This window comes from Tribolium castaneum, chromosome 4 (assembly GCF_031307605.1).
Source record: "Tribolium castaneum strain GA2 chromosome 4, icTriCast1.1, whole genome shotgun sequence".
Classification (NCBI taxonomy): Eukaryota; Metazoa; Arthropoda; class Insecta; order Coleoptera; family Tenebrionidae; genus Tribolium; species Tribolium castaneum.
Window position 1 is genome coordinate 6,110,211 of NC_087397.1, and position 25,290 is coordinate 6,135,500.

General features: G+C 42.6%; 3 protein-coding genes and 1 long non-coding RNA gene across 10 annotated transcripts; 2 read left to right on the forward strand and 2 right to left on the reverse strand.

Moving 5' to 3' along the window:
- Positions 1-379: 379 nt before the first annotated feature.
- LOC135265931 (uncharacterized) lies at positions 380-3,460 on the reverse strand. 2 transcript variants are annotated; one of them, XR_010333806.1, is made up of 2 exons: positions 3,337-3,460; positions 380-1,762 (listed from the first exon to the last, which is right to left on the reverse strand). It is a non-coding gene; the product is annotated as an uncharacterized LOC135265931 (long non-coding RNA). The 2 variants fall into 2 exon arrangements; XR_010333805.1 differs by having other exon boundaries at positions 380-2,005.
- LOC658776 (histone-lysine N-methyltransferase 2C) lies at positions 870-21,594 on the forward strand. 6 transcript variants are annotated; one of them, XM_064356327.1, is made up of 24 exons: positions 870-1,107; positions 1,159-1,743; positions 1,797-2,018; positions 2,072-2,182; positions 3,151-3,317; positions 3,369-3,559; positions 3,690-3,829; positions 3,964-5,907; positions 5,963-6,120; positions 6,174-6,391; positions 6,446-6,791; positions 7,062-7,625; positions 8,311-8,446; positions 8,487-10,124; positions 10,174-10,373; positions 10,607-10,717; positions 11,111-11,330; positions 11,384-11,823; positions 12,196-17,754; positions 17,810-18,077; positions 18,646-20,392; positions 20,442-20,571; positions 20,617-20,799; positions 20,850-21,594. In XM_064356327.1, the coding sequence occupies exons 1-24, from the start codon at positions 870-872 to the stop codon at positions 20,940-20,942; spliced, it is 15,609 nt and encodes a 5,202-aa protein (XP_064212397.1). In that variant the 3' UTR covers positions 20,943-21,594. The 6 variants fall into 6 exon arrangements, with proteins under 6 accessions (XP_064212397.1, XP_064212395.1, XP_064212396.1 ...); XM_064356325.1 differs by having other exon boundaries at positions 870-1,743; XM_064356326.1 differs by having other exon boundaries at positions 870-1,743; positions 8,499-10,124.
- A 64-nt stretch (positions 21,595-21,658) lies between these two features.
- LOC658710 (carbonic anhydrase 3) lies at positions 21,659-22,892 on the reverse strand. Its single transcript, XM_008202813.3, has 5 exons — positions 22,756-22,892; positions 22,530-22,709; positions 22,230-22,477; positions 21,966-22,190; positions 21,659-21,921 (listed from the first exon to the last, which is right to left on the reverse strand). Exons 1-5 carry the CDS (start codon positions 22,805-22,807, stop codon positions 21,781-21,783), a joined length of 846 nt encoding a protein of 281 aa, XP_008201035.1. The 5' UTR covers positions 22,808-22,892; the 3' UTR covers positions 21,659-21,780.
- On the forward strand, positions 22,858-25,248 carry LOC658647 (MYCBP-associated protein). Its single transcript, XM_965012.1, has one exon. It carries the CDS (start codon positions 22,858-22,860, stop codon positions 25,246-25,248), a length of 2,391 nt encoding a protein of 796 aa, XP_970105.1.
- Positions 25,249-25,290: the final 42 nt, after the last annotated feature.

A 25,290-nucleotide genomic window follows, 5' to 3' on the forward strand; every position in this document is an offset into this window, starting at 1 on the left:
ATTTGAAATACTTTTGAAATAAATTAAATAAATAAAATTATTTTAAAATTTTGGGGTCAGGTTGCGTTTTAGAACAAATAATAGCAGCAGCAGCAAGAGAGGCTGTTTCAGATATATTTAATTTAGTCACAAAAATCGTTTGGGTTATTTAATGAAATTGTACATTTTGCTGACTACAGACTACATACCAAAGGTGAATAAAAAAATATGGAGAAAAAGTTTTGATTCAACTATTGATATTTAAAAAACTAAGTGATAATTATTATTATCAAAAACACTAATAATGTAATCCTTTTTTAAGAATTTTTTTCCGATTTTGAATTAGGAACCTTACTATACCTTACCTGTTTGAGCAAGTAATAATAAAAAACCGACAAAATATCAGCTAAAAAAATAATATTCTTTGTTATATGTGTTGAATTTATACAAACAAAGTAAACTTGAACTTGATAAGCGTGTTACAACTGGTGCAAAAATTTGAATTTGCTGGTGACTTTAATTTTTTGTTTGTTGTGTTGGTGTCGTCCTTTGTAATCGTGCCACACGTTCGGCAATTTCCGTCGCGGTACCGAAGAGATGGTCTCTCCCACTTTCCTTTAGCTAGTGACATTTTTTTGTGTTGTTCCGTGTACACAACTTTAACATGTAAAAATTAGTTTAATGTAAGTGAAATTCAATGAAAATCTGTAAATTCCCCGTGGCTGCAACCCCCGTGTGCGTCCGCGCGCCGCTTCCTCGTGTGTTTGTTTTGGCCGCGGCATCGCTTCCATGTACACAATTGACATGGCGGTGGGGTTCATTGTGATTTCCTCGGCGCTAAATCCGGGTGCCCCTCGGAGTAACCCCCTTGTCTTTTCCAGTTTGTGAATATGGAGGAACTCGGCCAGGCCCTCGACCCCGACGACTTGATGGACCTCGACGAGGGCTCAGACCTCGACGAAGAGGAGGACGAGCTGGACGATCCCCTGCCCTCGCCCTTTCAGTTCCCCTCGTCCGGGGCGACCTCGGCCGCGTCGTCGCCCCCTAACGACGACTTCCCGCTGCCTTTCGGCTTCTCGGGCAAGCCCCTGAGCGTGAAAAGGGGGCGCGGCCGTCCCCGGCGCGAAGGTGACCGCCACGACCCCGAGACGCTTTCGCTACTAACGGGGCTGTTGACAGGTAAGCCGGCGCAGAGACGGCCGCCCAAAATCAAGAAGTTAAAGGGCTGTGCCCCGCGGCGTAAATTCAAACCGTTTGAATTCGATTTCAATTCCATCGCGCCGTCACCGAGCGATGAAATGTCGCTAGACCCCGAGACGGGGGCGCTGATTTTCGAGAAAGAAAAGCCGGCGCCGGTTTTTGAGGAACTGCCATACTTTCCCGAACAGTGGCCGGGAAAAGTGTGCGCGTTTTGTAATCTGGGCGAAAGGAGTCAGTTAGGGCAGGGTGAGATGTTGCGGTTGTTGTGTCCGGAAGGGTTCACGCCACAGAGGGTGGCGCAGGACCAAGGGGATAGTGGGAGTAGTAACTTACCAACTCCTGAAAGAGAAACGGGAGATAAGAGTCCGAGAGGACCTGTCACTTGTCGCAGACAGAAAAGTTTCAACAAGTGTAGACATCCATCGTTGACGAGTGAATATGTTGATGAGTTGACCATCATCGGCTATACGGAAGAGCCCCACGTTTCAACTTTGTTCGACTCAAGCGGATATTTTTATACTCACAGGAGCTGTGCTCAGTGGTCCCACGGTGTTACCAAAAATGGTAAAAACACCTCTAAAAACTATCAAATAAATGAGTTATTTTTTTTAATTTAGAAAATTCAGCGCTCGAAAATGTGGGCCCAGCCGTTTTACAAAGTTCTTCCAGGAAGTGTTCATTTTGTAATCACTATGGAGCGAGTATTTTGTGTAAAATTGAAGGATGTACAAAAGTTTATCATTTTCCATGTGCAACTGCTTCTGGTGCCTTCCAAGTCTTAAATTTGCTTGCATTATTTTGCAGCAATCATATCGGACAAGCTTCACTGGAATGTGAAAGTAATTTATTTGAAACGCATTATTTCTCTTAAAAAACACAACTTCTTTTACAGATTCTGTGTGCTATACGTGCAAAACTTTAGGCGATATTGCCAACCTAATGTTCTGCTCGTCATGTGGAGAACATTATCATGGCATCTGTGTTGGGCTGGCACAGCTACCAGGTACGAAAAAAAGGAAAAACAAATTGGGATTTTTAATAACTTGTTAAGTTTTAAATCAAAGAAATGTCTGGCAAAATTTTGTTGCCTAAGTGGACTTTACCAAGGCTATTTTTTTTGTAAATTTCTTAAACGATATATAAACGTAAGAGAAATTTAAAGATGAACCCGCAAATTCAAGGGTTTCTTGGAAAAACATCTTTCCAACTTCGTACAGAATGATTAACTAATTATATCTTAAAAATTGCAAATAAACAAGTTACGTATCCATATTTAAAAACGTTGATTTGATATTTTTTATTGTTTGTGTCACCGAGTTATTAATTGTTTATTTTTATTATTTTTTTTTCTTAAGTGTAAATCGGACAATTTTATAATATTTTTTTTGCTTTTTTGCTTAATATTTGTAAATATTCTGTAGTTATAACTTATAACACTTATTTTTTTTTTTACAAAAGAGCGTTCGTCTTAGAATATACAGAGGGTCGATTATTTGTAATAATGTGCTCCCTAAGCTATTCAAGTTCATCGAATATCCGGTTAAAACGGAAAAAGTTTATATTTCATCTTTTGTGTAGAAATTACTACTCTATTTAAAAAGGTGTAGAAGCATCCGCCTATGACTTTCGGCTTTTGTTCTACGAGTAATTTAATCTAGTAATGGCTTGGCCAAAATGTTTATATGAATCAATGATATTGTGAAATTTTGAGGGGAAAAACATGAAAGACTAAGTAACGCTATGCTCATAACTTTAGTCGAAAATCGTTCCGGTTATTACGGAGTAACCAAAATTTATTGCTCCGAACAATCGATCTGCTACTCTAGTTCAATTCTATAGAAAAAATCGTAAAAAGGATTCTGTTTTTTATGATAATACATTTTTTCCTTGGTTACAAATTTGGTTGTTAACCTTGACACCGTTTGATGTGTTTTCCTGCCGTTTTATCATTTCCGTGCAATTTTCCTGTAGGTGTTCGGGCCGGGTGGCAATGCCGCAAGTGCCGCATTTGCCAAGTCTGCCGTATGACCGGCGACGAAACCAAATTAATGACATGCGAACAATGTGATAAAATCTACCATTCGACATGTCAAAGACCCATTGTAACATCAATCCCGAAATACGGCTGGAAATGCAGAGTAAGCCCTTCAAACTCACCATTTTTCCTCTTCAATTATCCCTTTTCTCAGTGTTGCAGAGTTTGTGGTGATTGCGGTTCGCGTACACCCGGAGCCGGTCTTTCCTCCCGTTGGCACGCTCACTACACCGTTTGTGATTCCTGTTACCAGCAACGCAATAAGGGCTTTTCATGCCCTTTGTGTCATCGCGCCTACCGAGCACACGCACACAGAGAAATGGTGCAGTGCACTTTGTGTCGCAAGTACGTACTGATAATTCTTTTTTTTTTCGAAGAAAAATATCGATAAGATAAATATTTTGTTTGTGATTCGCATAAAAACACAGTTTTTGACAGATAGCTGACTGGGCATTTTATTATTGTGAAATTTTAGATTCGTGCACGGTACGTGCGATCCGGAAGCCGATCTTGTTACATATCATCAAAGGAAGGAAGCGCATCCCGAATACGAATACGTCTGTTTGATGTGCAAGAATTTAACACAACCTGCGACCCTGCTGGCCAAACGCAACAGTAAGTGGCGGCCATTAAAATAAACAAACGAATCGCGACTATGGCGGCTTTTTCAATTGCGAAACCAAAATTTTTAAAATTTCTTGTAACACTTTTGTAATTTATACTCCAAAACAAACGCCTACTTCTCGCAGGTATCGACGATCCCACCGACTGCGTGGCCCCTCCTCCCGAATCTCCCTTCGACGAAAATGCGGAATTCGACAATCCCTTCCCGGTGGACGTCATCCGCAACATGGGCTTGGGCAAGGGCAAGCCCTATAGCGCCAGTAAAATCGCGAAAAAACGCCTCGGTCTCGGCTCAACGCGTCCAAAGGGCGTAGGTAAAAACATCCCGGGAAAAGTCGGTTTTATGAAACGCCAACGCTTGACCGATTTCGGTCGCAAACGCGGCGCCAAGTCGAAAATGCGCGGCGTCTTTGGCGTCCCTGGCGTCGGTCTGCAACGTCCCGTCTCCGACGGAAAAAACGACGAAGAACCGGGCGTCGAAAATCGTCTAGTGTTGTGTTCCGCCAAAGACAAGTTTGTACTAACACAGGACATTTGCGTGATGTGTGGGGCTTTAGGTACGGATCATGAGGGTTGTCTTATTTCGTGTGTTCAATGCGGACAGTGCTACCACCCGTATTGTGTCAATGTGAAGATTACCAAAGTGGTACTGCAGAAAGGGTGGCGGTGTCTGGATTGTACGGTGTGTGAAGGGTGCGGGCAAAGGAACGACGAAGCGAGATTGATACTGTGTGATGATTGTGATATCTCTTATCATATCTATTGCATGGATCCGCCGTTAGATTATGTGCCGCATGGGAATTGGAAATGCAAATGGTGTGCAATTTGTCAGACTTGCGGCGCCACTGATCCAGGATTCAATTGTTCCTGGATGAATAGTTGCAGTGAGTGTGGACCGTGCGCATCGCATGTCAACTGTCCCAGTTGTTCGGAGCCTTATTCCGAAGGCGATTTGATCATACAGTGCGTACAGTGCGAGAGATGGTTGCATGGGACTTGCGATTCAATCAAAACGGAGGAAGATGCGGAAAAATGTGCCGAGGAAGGGTATAATTGTCTCTTGTGCCGGCCGAGAGATGTACCACCACCTCACTTAATACCATGTGGAACTGCACTCAAACCACCAACACCGACGAAAAGTCCCGAAGTTAAATCAAATAATAATTATTACGTCGATGGGGTTTACTTAAGCGAGGCCGGATTTAGTTTAATTAAATCGCTTTCATTGGAACAACACAGTACGAGGAAAAAACGCAAGAAAATTGCAACGGTGCAAGACAAGGAGGCCGGGATCATGGCAACGATCGAGTCCGTGGTTGCAGGTGGCAGCAGTGATAATTTTCCTGAAGATAGTGCTAAATTGGAATTGGTTGACGTCAAAGACGAACCTCAAGAAATATACAAAGAGGGAATGATTTGGATGAAAGATGACGGACCACCACCTGACGGTTTCACTCTTTTTACAATGGAAAACGGTGTTAGTGTCTTACGACGAAAGAGGCAGAGAAATTTGCAAAAATTGGGTATCGGTGGTTTTTTGGTGCGTATGCGAGGCATACGTTCTGGTCAGGATAACGACGATATCGATGTACTTCCGGGGCAGTCGAACCCATCGGGGTCCGATCTATCTATGGGCATGCCTGTCGATGTTGAAAAGCCGAGACGTAAACCCGTGCGAAGGAAACCGAAGAGTAAACTAGCGGAAACGTTTCCGTCCTATTTACAGGAAGCTTTTTTCGGAAAAGAATTGCTAGATTCAACCAAAGAACTCTATAGCTCTAGTAGTGACGAAGAAAAGAATAGTTCGGATGTAGATAAGACGATACAATTGACTCAAGATGAAATTAAAGCCGTTGCTGCCGTCACTCCGAAGAACGATAGAGTGGAAGCGAAAAACGTTCTCGAGAAAAAAGTCGTACCAAAGGAGGAGGAAGAAGAGAATACGGAAGATTTGAAGGATGTGTTGGCCATTCCTGGCGATTTATTGGACACTGATATTGTTAACACGATTATGAATGAGGGCGATGGTGAGTTTAACAAAAACGGCGAATCGTTGGATGCTCTTACAGGTAGGATTTTTTTTTTTTGGTAAAGTGGAGCGGCAGTTTATTCGTATTTTTTTAGCTACAAATTTACCGGACGAGTCTGATATTACTAACACTTTAGCTAGCGCGAGTACTTCGAAAGATACCAAAGATGAATTGAGCGATATTTTAGGTCCCAATTTTACTCTTGAGTCAATGCCCAATATCAACGGTAAAGATGTTGAGGATATATTTAAGGTAATTTATTGATAAAACTTCACAATTTCGGTGAAATGATAATAAAAATGCAGGGTGTTTTAACCGACGATTCGCAAGAATCTCAGGAGAGCAACGTTTTTCCGATTCAAAATAACAACACGTTCAGTGCTTCTAATTCTCAAACTATCGCTCAACACCCCGTTAATCCTCCCCCGGTACGACCGACAGCACTGCCAACCGTTAATCAAAGCAATATGAATTCGCCGCTTAGTTTCCCGCCGCGATCGCCCTACCAATCCGAGTATAGCAAGTAAGTTAATGAAACAATTGACGATTGTCAGGTATGACTTTTGTTACTTTGTAGTAGTCCGCAGTTTAGTCCGGCATTTTCTGAACCGCCTAGTCCATGGGTGGCTGTGAACGACAGTGGTGATTTAGATGCACCATCTGCCGCTGCGCAATCGACATATAATCAAAGATCGTCAGAAAAAATGAAAGCGGACGAAGGTTTAGGTAACGGTGCGACTATTTCGGCCGTTTTGTACGCGAATATTAATTGTCCCGAATGGAAAACGGAATTTCCGAATTGGAGCGATCGATATAAGCAAATTTTGAAAAAATGGAGAACATTGACTCCCGACCAAAAAGCCCCGTATTTGCAACAAGCGAGGGATAACAGGTCGGCGTTGCGAATGAAGAAACAACAGCAGGTACTTAACTCATGTTATTTTTTTGTATGAATTACACGTATCCGGGTGTGTCATTGAATAAGTGACCCACCCTACCTATCATAATTTGGAATGATAATGTTCACAAAAAATGGTATATGTGGGTTGTGACTAACCACTGTGTATACCCGAAAAAAATATCTGTGAGAGTACATGTCGCTATGTGTCCGCCTCCAAAGTCCATAGCATTCGCTTGTCATAAAATCGCATCACGCCGCCTTATTTCTGTACGTGTGTGTGTTTCCCCTCCAGTCACAGATGAGCAAGGACGCTTCGGTGCCGCCGACGACGCCGACGTCGAAAGCGCCAACGGTGCCACCGCCCCCCGCAGCTGCCCCCACCGTCGTTGCCACCACCAACACAATGATATCCTCAACCCAGGTCCCCGCAATCGTCTCTCCATCAGTGTCAGAGGTGTGCACCCAACAACAACAACAACAGTCGCGGCCTACGCCATCACTAACCACCGCTTCCACTAGCTCTGTGTCTGTCTCCCCTCCACCACCACCTACACAACCACCCACAACCCCTCGACCACCCCCACTAACACCCTCGCCAACAACTCAGCAACAGTTCACCGTGCACGGTCAATTCCTCGGGCCGGGCGATCATTGCGGACCGGCACCGAATGTCACAGTGAATCCCCTATATCAACCTAACGTCGTTAACGAACAGAATCCTACCTTACCGATCATAAGGAATAATGTCCAAAGTACACCACCCGCAACTGATCAACAGATCCGCGTCTTGACTCCCTCAGAGATCATGCGCACACTTCCCTCCCTCTGTCAGGAAAATTATGAACCTCAACCGCTGGTGAGAACCTCTCTGTGTGTGGACGAGTTTTTTTATTATTTCGTATATCTAGCTTATTTCAGTTTCGTGTTTTGATTTTTTTAAGGACGATACTTCTGCATTGTTTGGTCAGTGTTTTTTGTATTTTTTATTGAATTGGATAAAATGCAGTTGACACGAAAAATGTACGAAAATTTGTGTTCTAACCGCATTTTGTTGAGGGAAGCTCACTGTTATGTCTTCGTTGTGTTAACGCATGATTTACCAACTGTACAAAGTGAAATCATCACAAATTCAAAAATTCGAATCCAACTAAGTTCCTTTCGTATCCTTAATCCCCATACCTTGACGGATAAGTATCAGAGCCACTATTGTAAGAATTGACAAGTGTGATAAAATGAAGTAACAAATCCTTAGTTTTTTTAATGTTACATCATTTTCTTAACACATTTTCTTTACTCACCCAGTTTAATAAAACGTGGTGACGGTTAATAACTTTTCACTCTTTTTAATGTTGGTTTCCGACTAGACTAACGGTTTTTTTTTATATATTTTCTCTCCCCCAATTAACATTTGTTTTAATCCTTGTATTTAGCATGGCTTTCTTGTTGTCTGTGTTTTAGTGATAATTTTCTTGTAGTTTTTAAAAATCTTAATACACAATTGCCAAAAATGAAACATTCCTAACTTACTTAAATCGTTGTAGGACCAAGAAAAAGTCGCCTTACAACACAAATCGGCGCGTGAAGCTGAACAAGAACGGCAATGGAAACAGTTACAAGCGTTGAGACAACAACAGGCCCAACAACAACAAAACGTCATTCACGAACAACGCGTCCAATGTAATTACAACCGAATTGAAATACAACAAAATGACTTTAGATATTTTTCCAGCTATGGCTCGAGTGCAACGGCAGATATCTGATCCGTCGCCGTTTCCTCAAGATCAAACGACTCCTGAACTTAGCCCTGTGACCTCTCCATCGCCCAACCCCCGTCAACTCCTCACTATGGGTATAAAATCACCGACTTTCCCTCACCCTGTACAAACACCAATGCGACCACCTCCACCCACACCTCCAACACCTCTCGAATTTACACCAGAGGCTGGTGATCCCTACGCTAAACCACCCTCAACACCTAAACTACCACAACCCAGTTTTCAAACTCGTTTACCGGCTGATCCTTACGCTGTGCAGCCTTCAACACCTCGACCTCAATTCCAAATACGTCCGAATTTGCAGGGTTTAAATGCGGCGACTGTCAGAAACGAATCGCCGGAATTGAGTCGACAATTGAGGGATTTATTGCAACGACAACAGTTTAAGAAATTGGACGATCAAATTATGGCCGGGAAAGGGCAACAGAGGGTTTGGCCACCAGTTGAACAGAGTCAAGAGGAAACTACACCGGTGGTGGTTACATCAGCTGGAGATACGACGTTTAGACAGCCGTTACCGCCTAGTATTGCAAGGCCGAGATTACCGTTACCAGTGGGAGGGATTAGGCAGCCGGGGCCCCATTTGGGATTAAGGATGCAGCTGGATCCGAGGATTCAAGGATTGGATCCTAGGATGCGATTGCTGATACAACAGCAAAGATTAATCCAACAAAATACCGCTCCAGGTCAACAACAACAACCACAACAGCAGCAACAACAATTGTTTTCGGGTGGTACCGTCAGATTTGCACCAGGAATTGTTAGACCGACGAGTGTCGAACAGTACGAGTTGTTACAACGACAACAACAAGCCACTTTTCAACCCAGAGCTACAGAACCACAAATGGCGCCACGTTTACCGATTGGTCAAATGATTCAAAGACCGCCAATAAGTCAAACACCTGCAGTACCGACAAGTGGTACCACATCTAGCGAGAATCAATCTAACGATCAGGAAATTCCTGATAATGTCACAGCAGAATTGGAGAAACTTGAACAAGAGACTGGAACGATGCCAGAATTGCAAGGAGTCGATATACTAGGAGGTTTAGGAGATGACGATGATGAATTACTAGCTGAAATGGGGGCCGACTTTAACATTCTTGAATACGCTGATCCGGAAGCACTTCCAGGCGAAAAAACCAACATTCTGGATTTGGAACTTGAAGAAGAACCGATCAAAAACGACAAAAAAGTCAAGGTCGAGTTACCCAAAGTATCGACTGGAAAACCGACACCTTCTTCGCAACAAATCAAAAAAGATGTAACACCGCCTGTGACATCGGTTATAACCGCGTCACCTGCTTTACCAAATACTAACGTCCATCCCCCACCTTTGGCGATATCTCAAGCCCAAACCGCTCATCCATTACCAGCCGGAATCACGTCCCATCTCACCCCACAACAAATCCACCAACAAATGTTGCATCAAGTGCAGCAAGCCGCCGCTCTCGGCAAGCCTATGCCTCTCGGTGCGAAATTGCAAAGTCCCGATGGAATTATCGGTATTGTAATGCCAAATAATTTGGTGCATTTACAAATACCACAGGGCTATCAACAGAGATTATTAGTGTCACAACGTAAGGCTCGTTTTGTTATGAAATTTATCATTGAGATTATTTTTTGCAGTGCAAAATCAAAAATTACAAATGCGTTTAGGCCAAAACGTGCCCAGGATGATGTCGCCGGCTACAACTTTGCATACAAATCCTGTAGCCTTAAATCCTGGGCCAAGGATGAATGTACCGGCACCCCCACCGCCCCCATATCCCGGTCCGCCACCTCCGTATCCCGGAACCGCTCCACCACCACAACAACAACAGCAACAGGTAAGGGGTTTTCGATTGATAAGCATGGGTTTTATTCGGTTTTTTGGATGTTTTTATTTAATTGCGGGACAGGGTTACGCGATAAAAATTTCAATTTTTTTTGCATGTTTTATTTATTTTGTGTAAATAATATGCGCGGGTAACTTTCGATAAAATTCAAATTTATTAAATTGCGGTCTGGTAGTACTAACTTTGGTTGAGGTACGGTGTTGTTGCTTGCATGTGTGTGGTAGATGGGATTGAGAATGGGGCCTGTTCATCTTCCGCTGGGACACATACATCCTATGCGACCGCAGGGTTTACCTTTGCATCCACACTTGCAACGAAGATCTTTATTATTGGAGGTGAGATAAAAATAACCCTTATCAAAATATATACCTTTTCTACCTTTTCAATAATTGAAAGAAATGATAAGTAAAGTCACACCGTCTGCTTAGTTTTGTTATCACCTGTAGATTTCTTCATACATTGAGGAGTTCCACCGCTTTATTAGTAAATAAATTAACAACTACAGCATGTATTTTTTGTGGAACTCTTCATAGCCTAGCCTCCACTCTTATCATAAAGCTTACACTTGTTTTTGTCATGCCTTTTCCTTATTTAAATAAATTAGGTGTAGGTGTTTTCAAATTCGAAATTAGTCTTTCCTCATTCTCAAACCTAGAAAACTTTATGCACTAAAAAACAGGAATAAATGTTAAAATTGTAACGCTTTTTTTCATTTTTCTCGTAAATAGGAACAACCGTTACTGTTGGAAGATTTGTTAGAGCAAGAAAAACGTGAACTAGAAAAGCAAAATCAAAATCAAACCGGCGGTACTCAAGAAGTCGCTCCTTCAAGTAGTGCAAATGTCGAACAAGAATCAACATTACTCACTGATCACGATTTCGATCGTATCACTGACGTTTTAGGCAGTCCTACTATGAATATTAATCCAAATGCGAGACAAAATCAAGGTTAGTCGAAAAAATATAAATCACAAATTTATAATTAATTCAAAATCAAACAGTGGTATCAAATCCGGCTCAAGTGCAGCAATGGTCGCAGAATCAAAACCGCCCTAAACCGACTCCAACTCCAACCCCTCAACCCACAACCGAAATTCGGGTTCAAACTTTCAATGCTAATGTTATACCACCTCCACCACTACCACCCGAAAATATCGTTACGGAACAAGATAAACAAAAACAACTCGTTTACGAACAGTGGTTGAGTCATCAAAGCAATACACTCAATCAACAATTGAAATACTACGAAACCGAAATGAATAAATTGAGAAAGTTGCGAAAATCACTAAACAGTAAACAGAGACAGTTGAGGAAAACTGGAGGCCAGTTAGCCGATGCTGATGCCAATGAATTGCAAAAAATAGCAGCAGAACAAGCGGTTTTGCAAAAATATCTCGATTCAAGTCGGAAACAGAGTCGTCAACACGGACTGCTATTACAGGTATCTATCATTTTATATACGAGGCACTGCTCTTTTTAGAAAAGCGCACGATGGTAGTTGGATGTGTACACGATGTTGTGAAAAAGTTGCGGTCGTCATAAATTTCACAAAAATAACAGTAATAATATTTGTAGAATTATATGAATTTGATAACATATTAACAAAAAAACAATGAATCATGCAGTAAATGTAGCATTGTTTTGTGAAGTTTATCGATTTAAGTTGGCTACAATTTTTCACATACACACAGAAACCGAGACCGAAGTCCGGCACACGTAGTTCCGTAGCTGTATTTGTGTCAAAAAGTAGCAGATGTCTATCAATGAAATACTTTTATATAATTTTGTATTACCCCAATTGGTCTATATGAAGGAATACCGGAACAAGCAACAAGCGAAACAGTCGGGTCCCGGCCAATCGCCCCTTTTAATGCAACAGAACCCATCACCGTTGGGTCCGCCGTCGTCGTCTCCGATTCATCATTCGCAGTCGCCAATGATGTCGCCTTCGGCCTCACCTCTCGCTCAACATTCGCCTTTACACAGCCCCAGTCCGATGATATCGCACTCACCAGGTCCTGGATCCGTTACAAACATCCTCCAGAGTCCCAGCGGGATGTCTCCCATGCAACCCTCGCCCCGAATCGGGACACCCCATTCGCAAGGTGACAGCAGTCCAGGACCTGCACCATCTCCAGGCCAAATTTGTTTGCCTCCACCAGCACCCAGAATGACTTCACCGCAACATAAACGTGTTGTCACAAGTCCTGTGGGATATTCTGGAGATTTGAGACCCGGGACCCCCCAAATGCGATTTGTGAGGACACCAATGGACCAAAGACGGTTACCGTCGCCCATGATGTACCAACAAAAACCGGGAACGCCGTCACCGTTAAGTAGTCCACCACCACAACAAATGACAATGAACCAGCAATTAATACAAAAAATTGAAGGCCAAGAGGCGAATATTTTAACGTCGCAGAGAGCGGCTCAATTGATCCAACAGAGGAATTTTGTGAGGCAGCAGTTGCAACAACAACAACAATTACAACAGCAGCAGCAGCAACAACAACAGTTGCAACAGCAGCAACAACAACAAGCGGTGGCCCAACCGCAACCTTTGACCCCACAACAACATCAAATGATGGTTCAACAACAGCAACAATTGGCCAAGCAGCAGCAACAACAAATTGCCAAGCAGCAACAACAACAAATTGCTCAAATTCAGGCACAGTTACAACAGAAGTTCCAACAACAACAGCAGCAGCAGCAACAACAACAACAGCAACAACAACAAAATGTTGCCCCGCCTTCACCCATGCCTCCCAAGAGTCCAATGATCAATCAACAAATCATGTCGCCTCATTCAATGCCTCCCTCACCAATGCCACCCAGAAGTCCCATGATGAATTTCAACAGCAACCCACAAACACCAAACTCGCCAGCAACCAGAAATAATTATCACATGAACCAACCACCAAGTAGTCCCATGATGACCCACAACCAGTATCAACCACCCAGCTCACCCATGCCGCGAAGTCCCATGATGGGTATGAGACGTCCACCAAGTGCTAACAGTAGCCCAATGCAAGACCGACCTCGAAGTGTCGAACGTACGTTTACAAATCAAGGCACGTTGGATAATATGTTGGATCAAGGTGGCGGCGGTGGTAACCCTAACAATAACCCAATACCAGCACCACCCGGTTTTGGCCGATTCGGTTACTTCAAGTTAGGTTTAAGGGGTGGTTCCCCCATGTGGAGTTTTGGAAGAGGAGCTAAAAGAATACCAACACCACCGGGGACTAACAAAGACGATAAAACCAACGTTGGGGAAAGTTCAATGCCGGTAAAGCCCCGAAAAGAATCACATTTGAGCAAAGTTTCAATATTGAAACGCAAATCCCCGGCTAAAACCAACCTACAATCACTAGCAGTCAGTAAAGTTGGTTCTTTAGTCAGCACGGACTATAACGAGTTTGATGATAGTTCGTGCACACCACCCGTGACGCCTCCACCGACTACAAGTCGAATCAAAACTGTCGGTAAAAAGATTTCCGAAGTGACCGACAGCAAGGATGTTATGATTGTGCACAGTCCCGACGCGAAACAAATGAACGAAATCATGGATTATGACGATGATAATAATACCGTGATTTCAGGTGAAGTGTCGTTGAGTTCGGCCGCACAACAAAACGATGCTGACGATATCGCAGTGATTGAAACGTTCTCACAAAGCGATTTAGGCGAAGCCATGTCAAGTCCACTCGAATCGGATCAAATCGGCGATGAGTATCTTTTGTTTCCGGGAAATATGGTTGTGGACTTGTCGGGAGATGGTGAAACACACTATTCCGATAAGGAAGAAGCCGAGGAGGAAGACTACGGCGGTGAGAAAATGCACGTGGTGATTCGAAGTCCCACAACAAGTGACGATGAATATATCATGCAAAATAAGGGAAAGAAGTATAATATTCGGGGAATTGAAACAGCAGATTCGCCCGAACAGGAAGAAATGCAAGCCGATCCATCACCAGAAGGTGATGAAGAGGAAGAATCCGAGATTGTTATAATAGATCCGTCGATTAAATCACCCGACGAGCAAATCTCAACCAAAGAAGATTTCGAGGAATTGATCGATGAGGGATCTCGGAAGGAAAAAATTATGAAACCAGAAATGGTCACTGCGAAACACATCAACGAGATACATAAATACACGAATGTTTATAGTTTTCCACCGAAAAGTGAGGCTGTTTCAGGGGCAAACACCTCACGTGTCGCTAGTTTGATAACATCAAAGTTGGGTCAGAAATTTTCGCTGATAACGACACCAGTTGTCACTGTTTCGAAAGTTGATACTCAAAATAAAACAGTTGGTACTACTCCCACTTCGAAAGTGACCAATATCATACTACATAGCGCTGTGAGGAGTAATGTTTTAAACGTACCGAAGTTAGTAACGAGCGGTTCATCTGCTATAACTATCGTTAGTGCTAACACGTCACCAATTGCTTCGATTTTACCGTCAGGGTTTACCGTTCCGGTTATTAGTGCGAGTGCTGTAAGACAATTGCCGAACGTCAAGGTTATCGATAAACCATCATCATCGATTTCGTTGACCACTCACGATACATGTTTACCGAAAAAAATCTTTGAGGATGATTCAGTATCGCCTGACAGTTCAAATTGTGAAGATGACAAATCGAAAGATTCCTCAGATGAAAAATCAAAAATTGATTCGCCTCCAATTGAAGAGAAAGCTAAAACCCCACCCGTGACTAAAGAAGAATCGCCAAAACCAGCAAATGAAAGCGAAGTTGAAAAAGTTCACACCACTAGTGTCAAAGTACAAGAACAGAGGACGTCAAGTCCGGTTATAGCTAAAACTTCATCACCCGTTATAATTCATAATACACCAGAATTAAAAATGACGGCTCAAGTGATACAAGAATCACAGTCAGGAATACAGATAACTGCAACTGAGACAGTTGACGGTTTCGAAGGCACGTCTGATGATACGAAATCTGTGGTGATATCAATACCGTCACCAACACCGTCTCAGGAACAAATGTTGGATAATATAGCGTTACAAGCTTTGGAAAACAGGAGGAGAGATGGCAATGGCATGCCGGGAGAGTTTGAGTCGTTTGAGGATGTCTTAGATATGATTGAGAACATCACAGGAGAGCCACCAACCGTTTTGGAGGACAACATCAAAGATAAACTTATGAGTGGTGACAATAAAAGTGTAACAATTGAACAAGAGCAATTGAAAGAAACACCTCAAACAACTCAAGTTGAAACTCCCCAAATCACTAAACCGTCAGTTGTTCCTCAATTATCGCCTTTATCACAACCGACCGACTTGACAACAAACATGGCAAACGCCTCTCAACAATTACGCAACCTCCTCTCACTCCATACAACAACAGCGACACCTTCAACTAACGTCGAAACTGTTGTTAAAAGTGTGGTAACTACGGGACCTGTGTTAACAGCAAGTCCGGTCGTAACACCTCGTGTTATCCAACAAGTAACTACGAGTACCGTTATAGTACCAAACATGAAACCGAAACCTATCGTTCTGCAATCACCAGTTCGGACACAAACCACAACGGTGGCAGCTACCACTAGTATACAAATAACAACGTCTGGTATCACTTTTGTACCACGTAGTACCGGGATTCAGTTAATGCCCGAACACCCGAAATTACCTCGAGTCACTCCAGTAGTGACCTCGACACCGGTTACAACCGAAAGTGAAACTACAACTCGTAAAACAACTTGTTCGCTAACCGAAATGTTGCAATCGCATCCTGCGGCTGTCCCTACAACGAAAACAAGTGCCGACACTATAACAGCTGCGAGTTTATTGGGCACTTCGATCGGTTTATCGCGTGTTAGTACATCTTTGGTCCAAGCACAACCAATCGTTGTTTCACCGGCCACTTGTAATAATCTAGTGGTTACAACAACGTCCGGTTTTAAACCGATTACAACCAACACAAATTTATTACATACACAATTAACTAAAGTGATGCGTCACAAGTCACTCGATGAAACAAACGAGGAGAGTAAAACCGAAACTGAACCGAATCTGGACGATAAAAACAAACAAGAAACGGGTTGTAAATTCTCGAGTATCCAAACAACAATCGCGGCGACTACGAGAAGTGAAGATTCAAATGCTTTGCTCAAGAAATTGTTACAAAATACAGCCTGTGCGAGTACTCAGACCCCGCCTCCGAGTTCAGTGGCGGCGGCCTCAATCACTGTCGCCGCCCCTATTCAGTTTACTTCGACTCTAGAGAGTCAATTAAAAGCATCGATTTTACCACCTGTAGTTAAAGAAACACCGAAATTGACCCAAAAAATGCCAATTATGACCCGCGAGACGTCGTTTGTTTCGAGTCCGGTGGTTCCACAAACATCAACCACTCAACAATTGCACATTGATATTAAAAAATGTATGCCACCGAGTCGTACACCTAGCCGTGATGATTTATTATCACCTCCAACGCCTCGATCGTCCTGTAGTCAAGATTCAAGTCTTCAAACACCACCATTGATTGTTAAGAAAGAAATGCCACAACACCTTCAAATGTCACAAGACGTGAAAAAAGAATACGTTGATGAAACATCGCAACATTCCGAAGTTTCGGATCAGAGTCGGTCTGACGTTCCCATGAAGGAAGAGCTCGATTCGTTGGATCCAATGACGGAGAAAATGTTGTCTGAGAAGGAGGAGTTGAAGAGACAAAAGAGAAGGATGTATCAACAGAAGAGACGCCAGAATCAAATCTTGAATAAGGAAGCGATCGGTCAGCCAAAGAAGCGGCCACGAAAAAGCTCGAAAGTTGACGAGGATTACGATACTTACATTGATGGGGTTTTGGCCCAGTTGAGGACTTTACCACCAATGGTAGTCTCCGAACCAATCCTCAACCGGAATTTTAGCATTTGTCCGGTTTTTGGCAGCGATATGGTAAAACTAGCAGCGAATGATTATGATTCGAGGTTTGGGGAGTTAAAGGGTTCGTATGGCAATGGTTGTATGCCTGGTTATTCCGATTTTTACAACACTCAACCGTATGGCGACAGAGAACCATTGCCTGAAAAACCGCCTGCTTCTACGCAGCGAGGTTTCTACGATCAAGAGTTTCCACTTATTAAATTCGACACCGAAGAAGAGAAACGATTCGATATGTTCAGTCGGGACGATACGCCCGATTCGATTATAAGTAGCTCTTCACCGGAGTGTCCGTTTACGGAACCGCCGCATAAATTCTTGGGCTTGAAGCTGATAAATGAAGATGAGGACGAAGAGGAGGAAGATATGTCCAAGATGAGATTATCGCCAGTGGTGCCGATTATAGCGCCGATTCCGATTAGGTTAAAGCCGGCAGGACCGTATTTGAAGGACTATACAGAGGTGGGTTTTATTGCGATTTTTTAGGAAAAGTATTGACCGATTTTTTTTCATTTAGGACAAAGAGAATGTTGGCAGAGATGTGTGTTTGAAACCCAAATTCGGATCTGGGTCAACAACTCCACTGAAAGATTCAGGCAATGTAACAGTGACGCTGACGTTGACTTCGTCAGCTGCTGAAGATATCATGGGGGTTTTGCGCGATTTGGCAAATATTTTGCATATTCCAGCACCGACTAGTTACCAAATTGTCGAAAGGACGAGCACACCACCGAGTCAGAAATTAGGGTTGTATAGGACAAAGGGGAAGGATGGAAAAGAGGGAGGTGAGTAGTACTCGAAAGATATTGACGGCGGAAGTAAAACTTTTATAAAAATTTAAATTTTTGTTACTTATAAATATTTGAAATAGTGTTAAGGAATGGTTTGGAACTTACCTTGAGTAGCAGAAGAATAAATGGTTTTCCCTATGAAACTTAATAATTATTTGAGCTAACACAACACACGAATAATTCACATGTCAAACCACGTCGAACGTCGAAATGAGACTGATTAATAATCATGTAACTATACACATCATGTTCTTATCAGAATGCCGCGCCGAAAGCGTTAAAAAAGTTACAAAAACTCGCTGTTTTAAAAATAATTCGTATTTCGTCATAACATCCATAATCCATGAATTTTAAGAAGGACTTTATTAAATATTATTTACTATATTTAAAGCAACCACAACAAAATGAGTAATTTTGTTATGTTTCAACGAATCAGGAGAATGTGTGAACGTTATTTTAATTCCTTTAAGTCGAAACAGTCAAAGGAAAGCATTAAATTTAAGAGTACATTATGTTAAATGCTAGAAACGATTATAAATACGCATTTTTTTATTATTTCTAGCGCCCATCGACATTCAGAGCATCCTCAACGGCGCCGCGAAATTCTGCAAACACTGCGACGTCGTAATCCTCAATAACATGATCCGCAAGAAAGTCTCCGAGCTCCCTTTCCTATCCAAAGACTCGGAATTATTAAGCGACGGCGACGAATTATTCTTCTGTAGCACCACCTGTTACATGCAGTTTGCTCTAATGCACCGTTCACCGTCAATCCCCGAAGATAAAGCGGCCGCAATCATCGACCACCTATGCCAAAAAGACAAAACCGAAGCAAACAAACGGTCATTCTCCGACCACCGTAAAAATTTCATGGACAACGTCGAAATGGAACTCCAATACGTGAAACGCGAAGTTGATGCGATGGACGTCGATTTGAAATCGCATTCGTTGTTTAACAAACCGACAGATATTATTAGCTTGAGACGATATGAACAAAACACACCCAAAGTCTGGAAAGGCGTGAGATACAAAAGTTGGACCCCTGGCTGTCTCCAGCCACCGACAAAACACAAAAAACCCACTGATAAGGAAACAATGGAGTTGTTGTACAGGATGGGGATCACAGTAACGCCACCCAAGTTGCCTGAAGATTTCCGAAAGTGTATGTTTTGTCAGTGTATTGGAGATGGCGTTGCTGACGGTCCCGGCCGGCTACTCAACTTTGATGTGGATAAGTGGGTTCATTTAAATTGCGGTTTGTGGTCGGATGGGGTTTACGAGACCGTAAACGGGGCTTTGATGAATCTGGAAAATGCACTACAACAAAGTTTGACACAGATTTGTGTGCATTGCAACAAATTAGGAGCGACGATTCGTTGTTTCAAAACACGATGCTCAAATGTCTACCATCTGGCATGCGCGGTTAAGGATGGTGCTGTCTTTTACAAAAATAAAACAACTTATTGTACTGTTCATATTCCGAAAAACGAGAAAGATAACGAATTGACGACTTTATCAGTCTCGAGGAGGGTTTACGTCAATAGAGACGAAAACCGCCAAGTGGCAGCCGTGATGCATCACAGCGACACGAATAATTTACTCCGAGTAGGCAGTTTGATTTTTTTGAATGTCGGGCAATTGTTACCCCATCAGTTACAAAACTTCCACAACCAGAATTACATTTACCCAATTGGTTACAAAATAATTAGGTTTTATTGGAGTATGCGCCACTTGAACAAACGCTGCAAATACATTTGTTCAATTCACGAGAATGGCGGTCGACCTGAATTTAAAGTTGTCGTTCAGGAAACCCTCGAAAACGATGTGGAATTAAAAGACTCGACCCCTAAAGCCGTCTGGCAACGAATCCTCGAACAAATCGCAGCAATGCGTCGCGAAAATCAATGCGTCCAATTGTTTCCCCAATTCGTGAGCGGCGAAGACTTGTTCGGTTTAACCGAACCGGCCGTCGTGCGCGTGTTAGAGAGTCTTCCAGGGATTGAAACTTTGACGGATTATAAATTCAAGTACGGGAGAAATCCCTTGTTGGAACTACCCTTGGCGATAAATCCCTCAGGGGCTGCCAGAACCGAGCCCAGATCGCGGAGTCAGCTGCACTGGAAAAGGCCGCACACGCAGCGGACTGGCGGGTCGTCTGTGCGGCCCCTGTTCGGGCCCACGCCGGCCCTAACCAACAACAACACGCTCGGGGACGGCGCCTGTCCTTATACCAAACAGTTTGTGCACTCGAAGAGCTCGCAGTATAAGAAAATGAAGCAGGAGTGGAGGAATAACGTGTACTTGGCGAGGTACGTCAAGTGGTTATGGAATCAGCTGAAATTAAGCTTTCAATTTTAGGTCGAAAATTCAGGGCTTGGGCTTGTATGCGGCCCGCGATTTGGAGAAGCACACCATGGTTATCGAATATATCGGTGAGATAATTCGGACGGAACTTGCCGAGACGCGTGAGAAGAAATACGAGGCTAAGGTATTTTTTCATTTTGTGGTTTCGGTCTTTAATGTATTGTTTTAGAATCGTGGGATTTACATGTTCAGATTGGACGAGGAACGGGTGGTTGACGCCACACTTTGCGGGGGTTTGGCTCGCTACATCAACCACTCGTGCAACCCGAATTGTGTCGCTGAAACCGTGGAGGTTGATAGAGATTACCGGATTATCATATTTGCGAAACGGAGAATACAACGGGGGGAGGAGGTGGGTGTATTGTGGGGGTGTGTAATTGGTTGGGTAATGTTCGTTTTCAGCTGGCGTATGACTACAAGTTTGATATTGAAGACGACCAACACAAAATCTCCTGCATGTGCGGGGCCCCGAATTGCCGCAAGTGGATGAATTAATTACTTTTATTCGAGAGAAGACAGGTTTAAGCAGACTGTTTGCAGTGCCATTCACATTCCATAGTTATGTTTGATAAGCTGTAATCTTTGAATAACGTAGGATAAATGTGCATTTATATATTTTGTTACATAGTGTCGTAAGGACAGTGGCTTAGGGTTAGGGACCAAATCGATACCGTTGTTTCCCCGACCTTATAGAGAATTCTTTGTACATAATTGATTTTGAAATAATTTATTTCAGACGATTGGGTTTCTTTACTGAGGGCAAAAATTTATTTATTGTAAAAATTGTTGTTTTAGGTCGTTAGATTAATTTATTATTTAAGTAGCAACTAAGTCGGAGTGATCCAGTTTCAGTGTATTTATAATTATTGTTTTTTGATTGCCGTGCAATATGAATTTAGCATCTTGTGTGCGCTTTATAAGTTTTTGTACGCATTGTAAATTTTCAAATTGTAGTTTTATCACGACTTTAAGTCTATTGTTGTTTATTTACTGTTTTTGTATATATATTTTTAATTTGCGGAAATGATGTGAATAATTCATTTTTTGTAATTAAACAAGAGAATCTAGGACAATAAAAGTTTGATGTTGGATTTATTTGGTTCTGCACCACCACTAAGTAAATGCAATATTAATTTTGTTGCAGTTTTGAACAAAAGGAATTCTAGGGAAGTGACAATCACTGTAGCATAATTTGTATGAAAAAGCACTACCTGACTAATGTAATCTTTATTTATGTACAAAAGTTGTATAATGCAATATGTATATACTAGAACTTCATTAGAAAATTTACACATGTCTGAATAAAGAAGAATACCGAACGAAAACTATTTGATTATGGCAGAGCAAGCAGTGTTGCATACTTGGACCCGGACGGATTCGCGTGAAAAACCTGGGTCCTCCCCGACTGAACCTCCCGAAAATTCCCTTGCAAAAGCTCTTCATTGGCGTCCAGCATCGAGCGCAGTTCGTCAACCTGAAACCCAAGGAATCAAAAATCCCTCCACTTCCCTACCTTACTTGTTCAGCTGCAACCCCCATCGGCTCCCGTGAAATCAACCACAAAATATAGTGAAGACACACAGTTGTGGTCACAGAACCCCAATACAACAAATAATCCTGCTCAAACTTCTTCACAAAGTAACTCAAAGGCAAAGGGTTCAGTTTCCGCGAAGTGTGCGGCTTTTGGACCTCCATAACATGGTCGATCAAGACTTGAAACGCCTCGTTTTTACCACCCTGGAGCTAAACAGGTATGCATAGCTTAGTCTACTGTTAACTCACTTTGAACATGTAGACAAGCACCACAATCCCGTCTTTCTCCTTCAAAGCCGATTCTTGAGTCAGATAATTGGCTTTGAAGAAGACCACGTGCATTTCAATGGGGTAGCGGACCCCATCTATGGTATGTTCGCTCCCTTCTCCATCGTTCTTTCCCCAATGGAAATGCAATTGGGAGAAGACGTAATTACCAAGGAGGGGCCCTCCAGATATGTAGGGCCGCTCCTGGTGCCATTTCGCGCTCAAAATTACTAAAAGAAACTTTGAAAAAAATATTAAAAATCTGTGGGGGTCAGCACGTACAAGTGTAGCCCGAATTAGTGACTTTCATTTTTTTGGGGGGCAAGTCCAGGTGGTGCCACGTCAAGGGGGGCACCTGGATCTCCTTCGTTTTGCTGATGTTTATGTCAATCGGTGATTCGTAGACGGTTTCAGTGTCGGTGAGTGTTTGGATATAGCGGGGCCCATCGGCAGGATATTCCCCTAATTTTTAAAAATCCATCAAAGTGTTTATTTGTATTTATTAAACCTTGGCTGCGTATGCTCCGTTGGCTACGCTGGCTTCGGGTCTCACCGTCCATTGATTTAGCACAAGAAATTTACTGACACTCCCCTGACACTGGAAATTAAAATGTCAGGCGACCACGAAAATTGTGACAAAATCGAAAATCCGCTCAAAAATTGGTCAACTTGGACGCAAGAATGGCGAAAAGTCCAGGCAAACATCGCCCGGAAATTACACCGCGAGCCCGGAAACCTCCTCGTGAACTACTCCGAAGGTCTCCGCAGCATCAACGAGGAAAAACAAGCCCTCGACAGCGCAAAAATCCCGACGGAATTCGACAAATACCGGGGAAAGCCCGACTTTTGGCACCTCCCTTTTGCCCTCCCCCGGAAACACCCCTGTTGTCCGTGCGAACCTGATTATTTCGCCGTGAAAACGAAACAAGAGGGGTACGAAATACCCCCCATCGAGCACAAAGGGGTACCGACTGTAATTCGAAACGAAAAAAATATTTTAAACGGGACGCGCAACATTTATAAGCGCTGGCAAAATAGCCAATACCGTTACGAGCAATTTATTAAATGGGCGGAGAAAGTCGCGCACATCGTCCCGCATTGGCCCGATTTGCAACACTTGGTTGTGATTGGCTCAAAAATTGCAAACGAGGAGAGTGGGGATCATGCGGACGTAGCGAGTGAAACGACAAAAGTGAGCGAAGTTGGAATAGAAGAACCCATGATGGGAGTTGCAAACGAGACGAAACGTCTCGATTTGAAAATTAACGGGCTCGATGTGGGACAAGAACACGACACGAGGAAAATTTGGCTGAATTTCGAGTTTGATATTTCGGGTGATGAGGCAGTTTCCCAGTTTCTAATCTTTGATAATTGCGGTTTGGCAACATTGAGAATTAGTTTTGAAAAACTGGAAAAGTTTCGTTTGTTTCGGGAAGAGCCGAGGGAAAGTTTCAGGTTTTATTTTGACCGGAAACAAGTCGTGATTTTGCCCGGAATGAGGGCGGAAATCCCGATTTGGTTCAAAACGGACCGGCCAGGGACGTATTCGGAAAATTGGGAAATTCGCACTCAACCGGCCCTGTGGAGCGACGATTTCCGCGTAATTTTGGTGTTAAATGCGTACTCGTGTTTCAAAAACTTGCAACAAAAAATTGACACGACCGTGAAATTAATTGAAATCAAAGCTAGGAATTTACTAATTAAAAATCTCTTGGATGATTGCTTGAAAACGATCCAGTATAAGGAGACTCCGCCTAAAGTTTGCGTTTACGGAGAGAAAGAATTATTCGAACTTGCGAATTTTTCAATGGGACGACCACAATTCATCTACGACGAAAAACTTGTAAAAGAACTGAACCAAATTTACGATCGAGTCAAGTCGGGAGAAGAGAAGTGGGACTTTTCCATTCGTAGTTTAACAAAGTTAGCACATCGTAAAGATACGATTATTTACCTTGATAATAAAATGCTAGAACTGGTTGAACACATCTTAAAAATTGAAAAGGGGGCTCAGGAACCCCCCAAAAAAATTGAAACCAAAGTAAAGGAAAAGAAACAGAAGAAAAAGAAAGACAAGAAATCAGACAAAAAAACAAAATCAAGTAAATCATCGACGTCGCAACCCGTCGAAGAAACCAAACCGGTGGTTAAACCCGAACCGTTCGAATATTCAAACCAAGCCCAGGTTTGGGACGTGGTCCGAAAATTCGATTCCCCCGTCATTATTAACACACAAAGGGAGAAATACTTGACGTGTCACTCTATTCTGAGTGCCTATTTTGGTAAAATGTGCCACTCGTTAAACGAACTTGAACTTGAAATTGGTTTGAACTCAACTAGAACTTATCCACGCGTCAAAAACAGGCTTTTGCCGACCAATGAACTTCCGGAGAGATTGGTCTATGAGTATTTTGAGCATCATTATATTCCTACTGTTCCGCTAAGGGAGGTTTATCCATACGATGCGAAAAAAAAGCCGAAGGTTTTGAGACATGTGCCGAGTGACGACGCTGAGGCGTTGTATACGATTTATTTTAACAAAACTATTGGTGAAGTAGACAAGAAGAAGAAAGGTAAAGGCGGTAAAGAAAAGAAGAAAGGTAAAGAGGATAAAGAAAAGAAGAAAGGTAAAGGTGATAAAGAGAAGAAAAAGAAAGATAAAGGTGATAAACACAAGGGTAAGGATAAAGGGAAGAAAAAGAAGAAGGTCGAGTCGAGGGAGAACATAAAAAAGGAGATTTCAATCGAAAGTTTCAATCCGTATAAAGAACAGTTTGTCTATTTTTCGGAAAGTGAGGACGAAGTGGTCGACAATGCGGGAGTCAAGAAAAGGGATTTGTCGAAAGAAGAGTTGAATGATTATAAATATAAACAATATCTCATTGTTTACTCCTCTTTGGGGAATGCTGTTGATGCCCTTGTTGACACTTTAGAGTCGTTTAAATATGTCGTTTCGTACCCGACGTTGAGCGAAGTTAAATCGCAAGACGAAAAACATTGAATTAATAAAAACGCTTAATGAAAACTATTATTGACTTTTTCC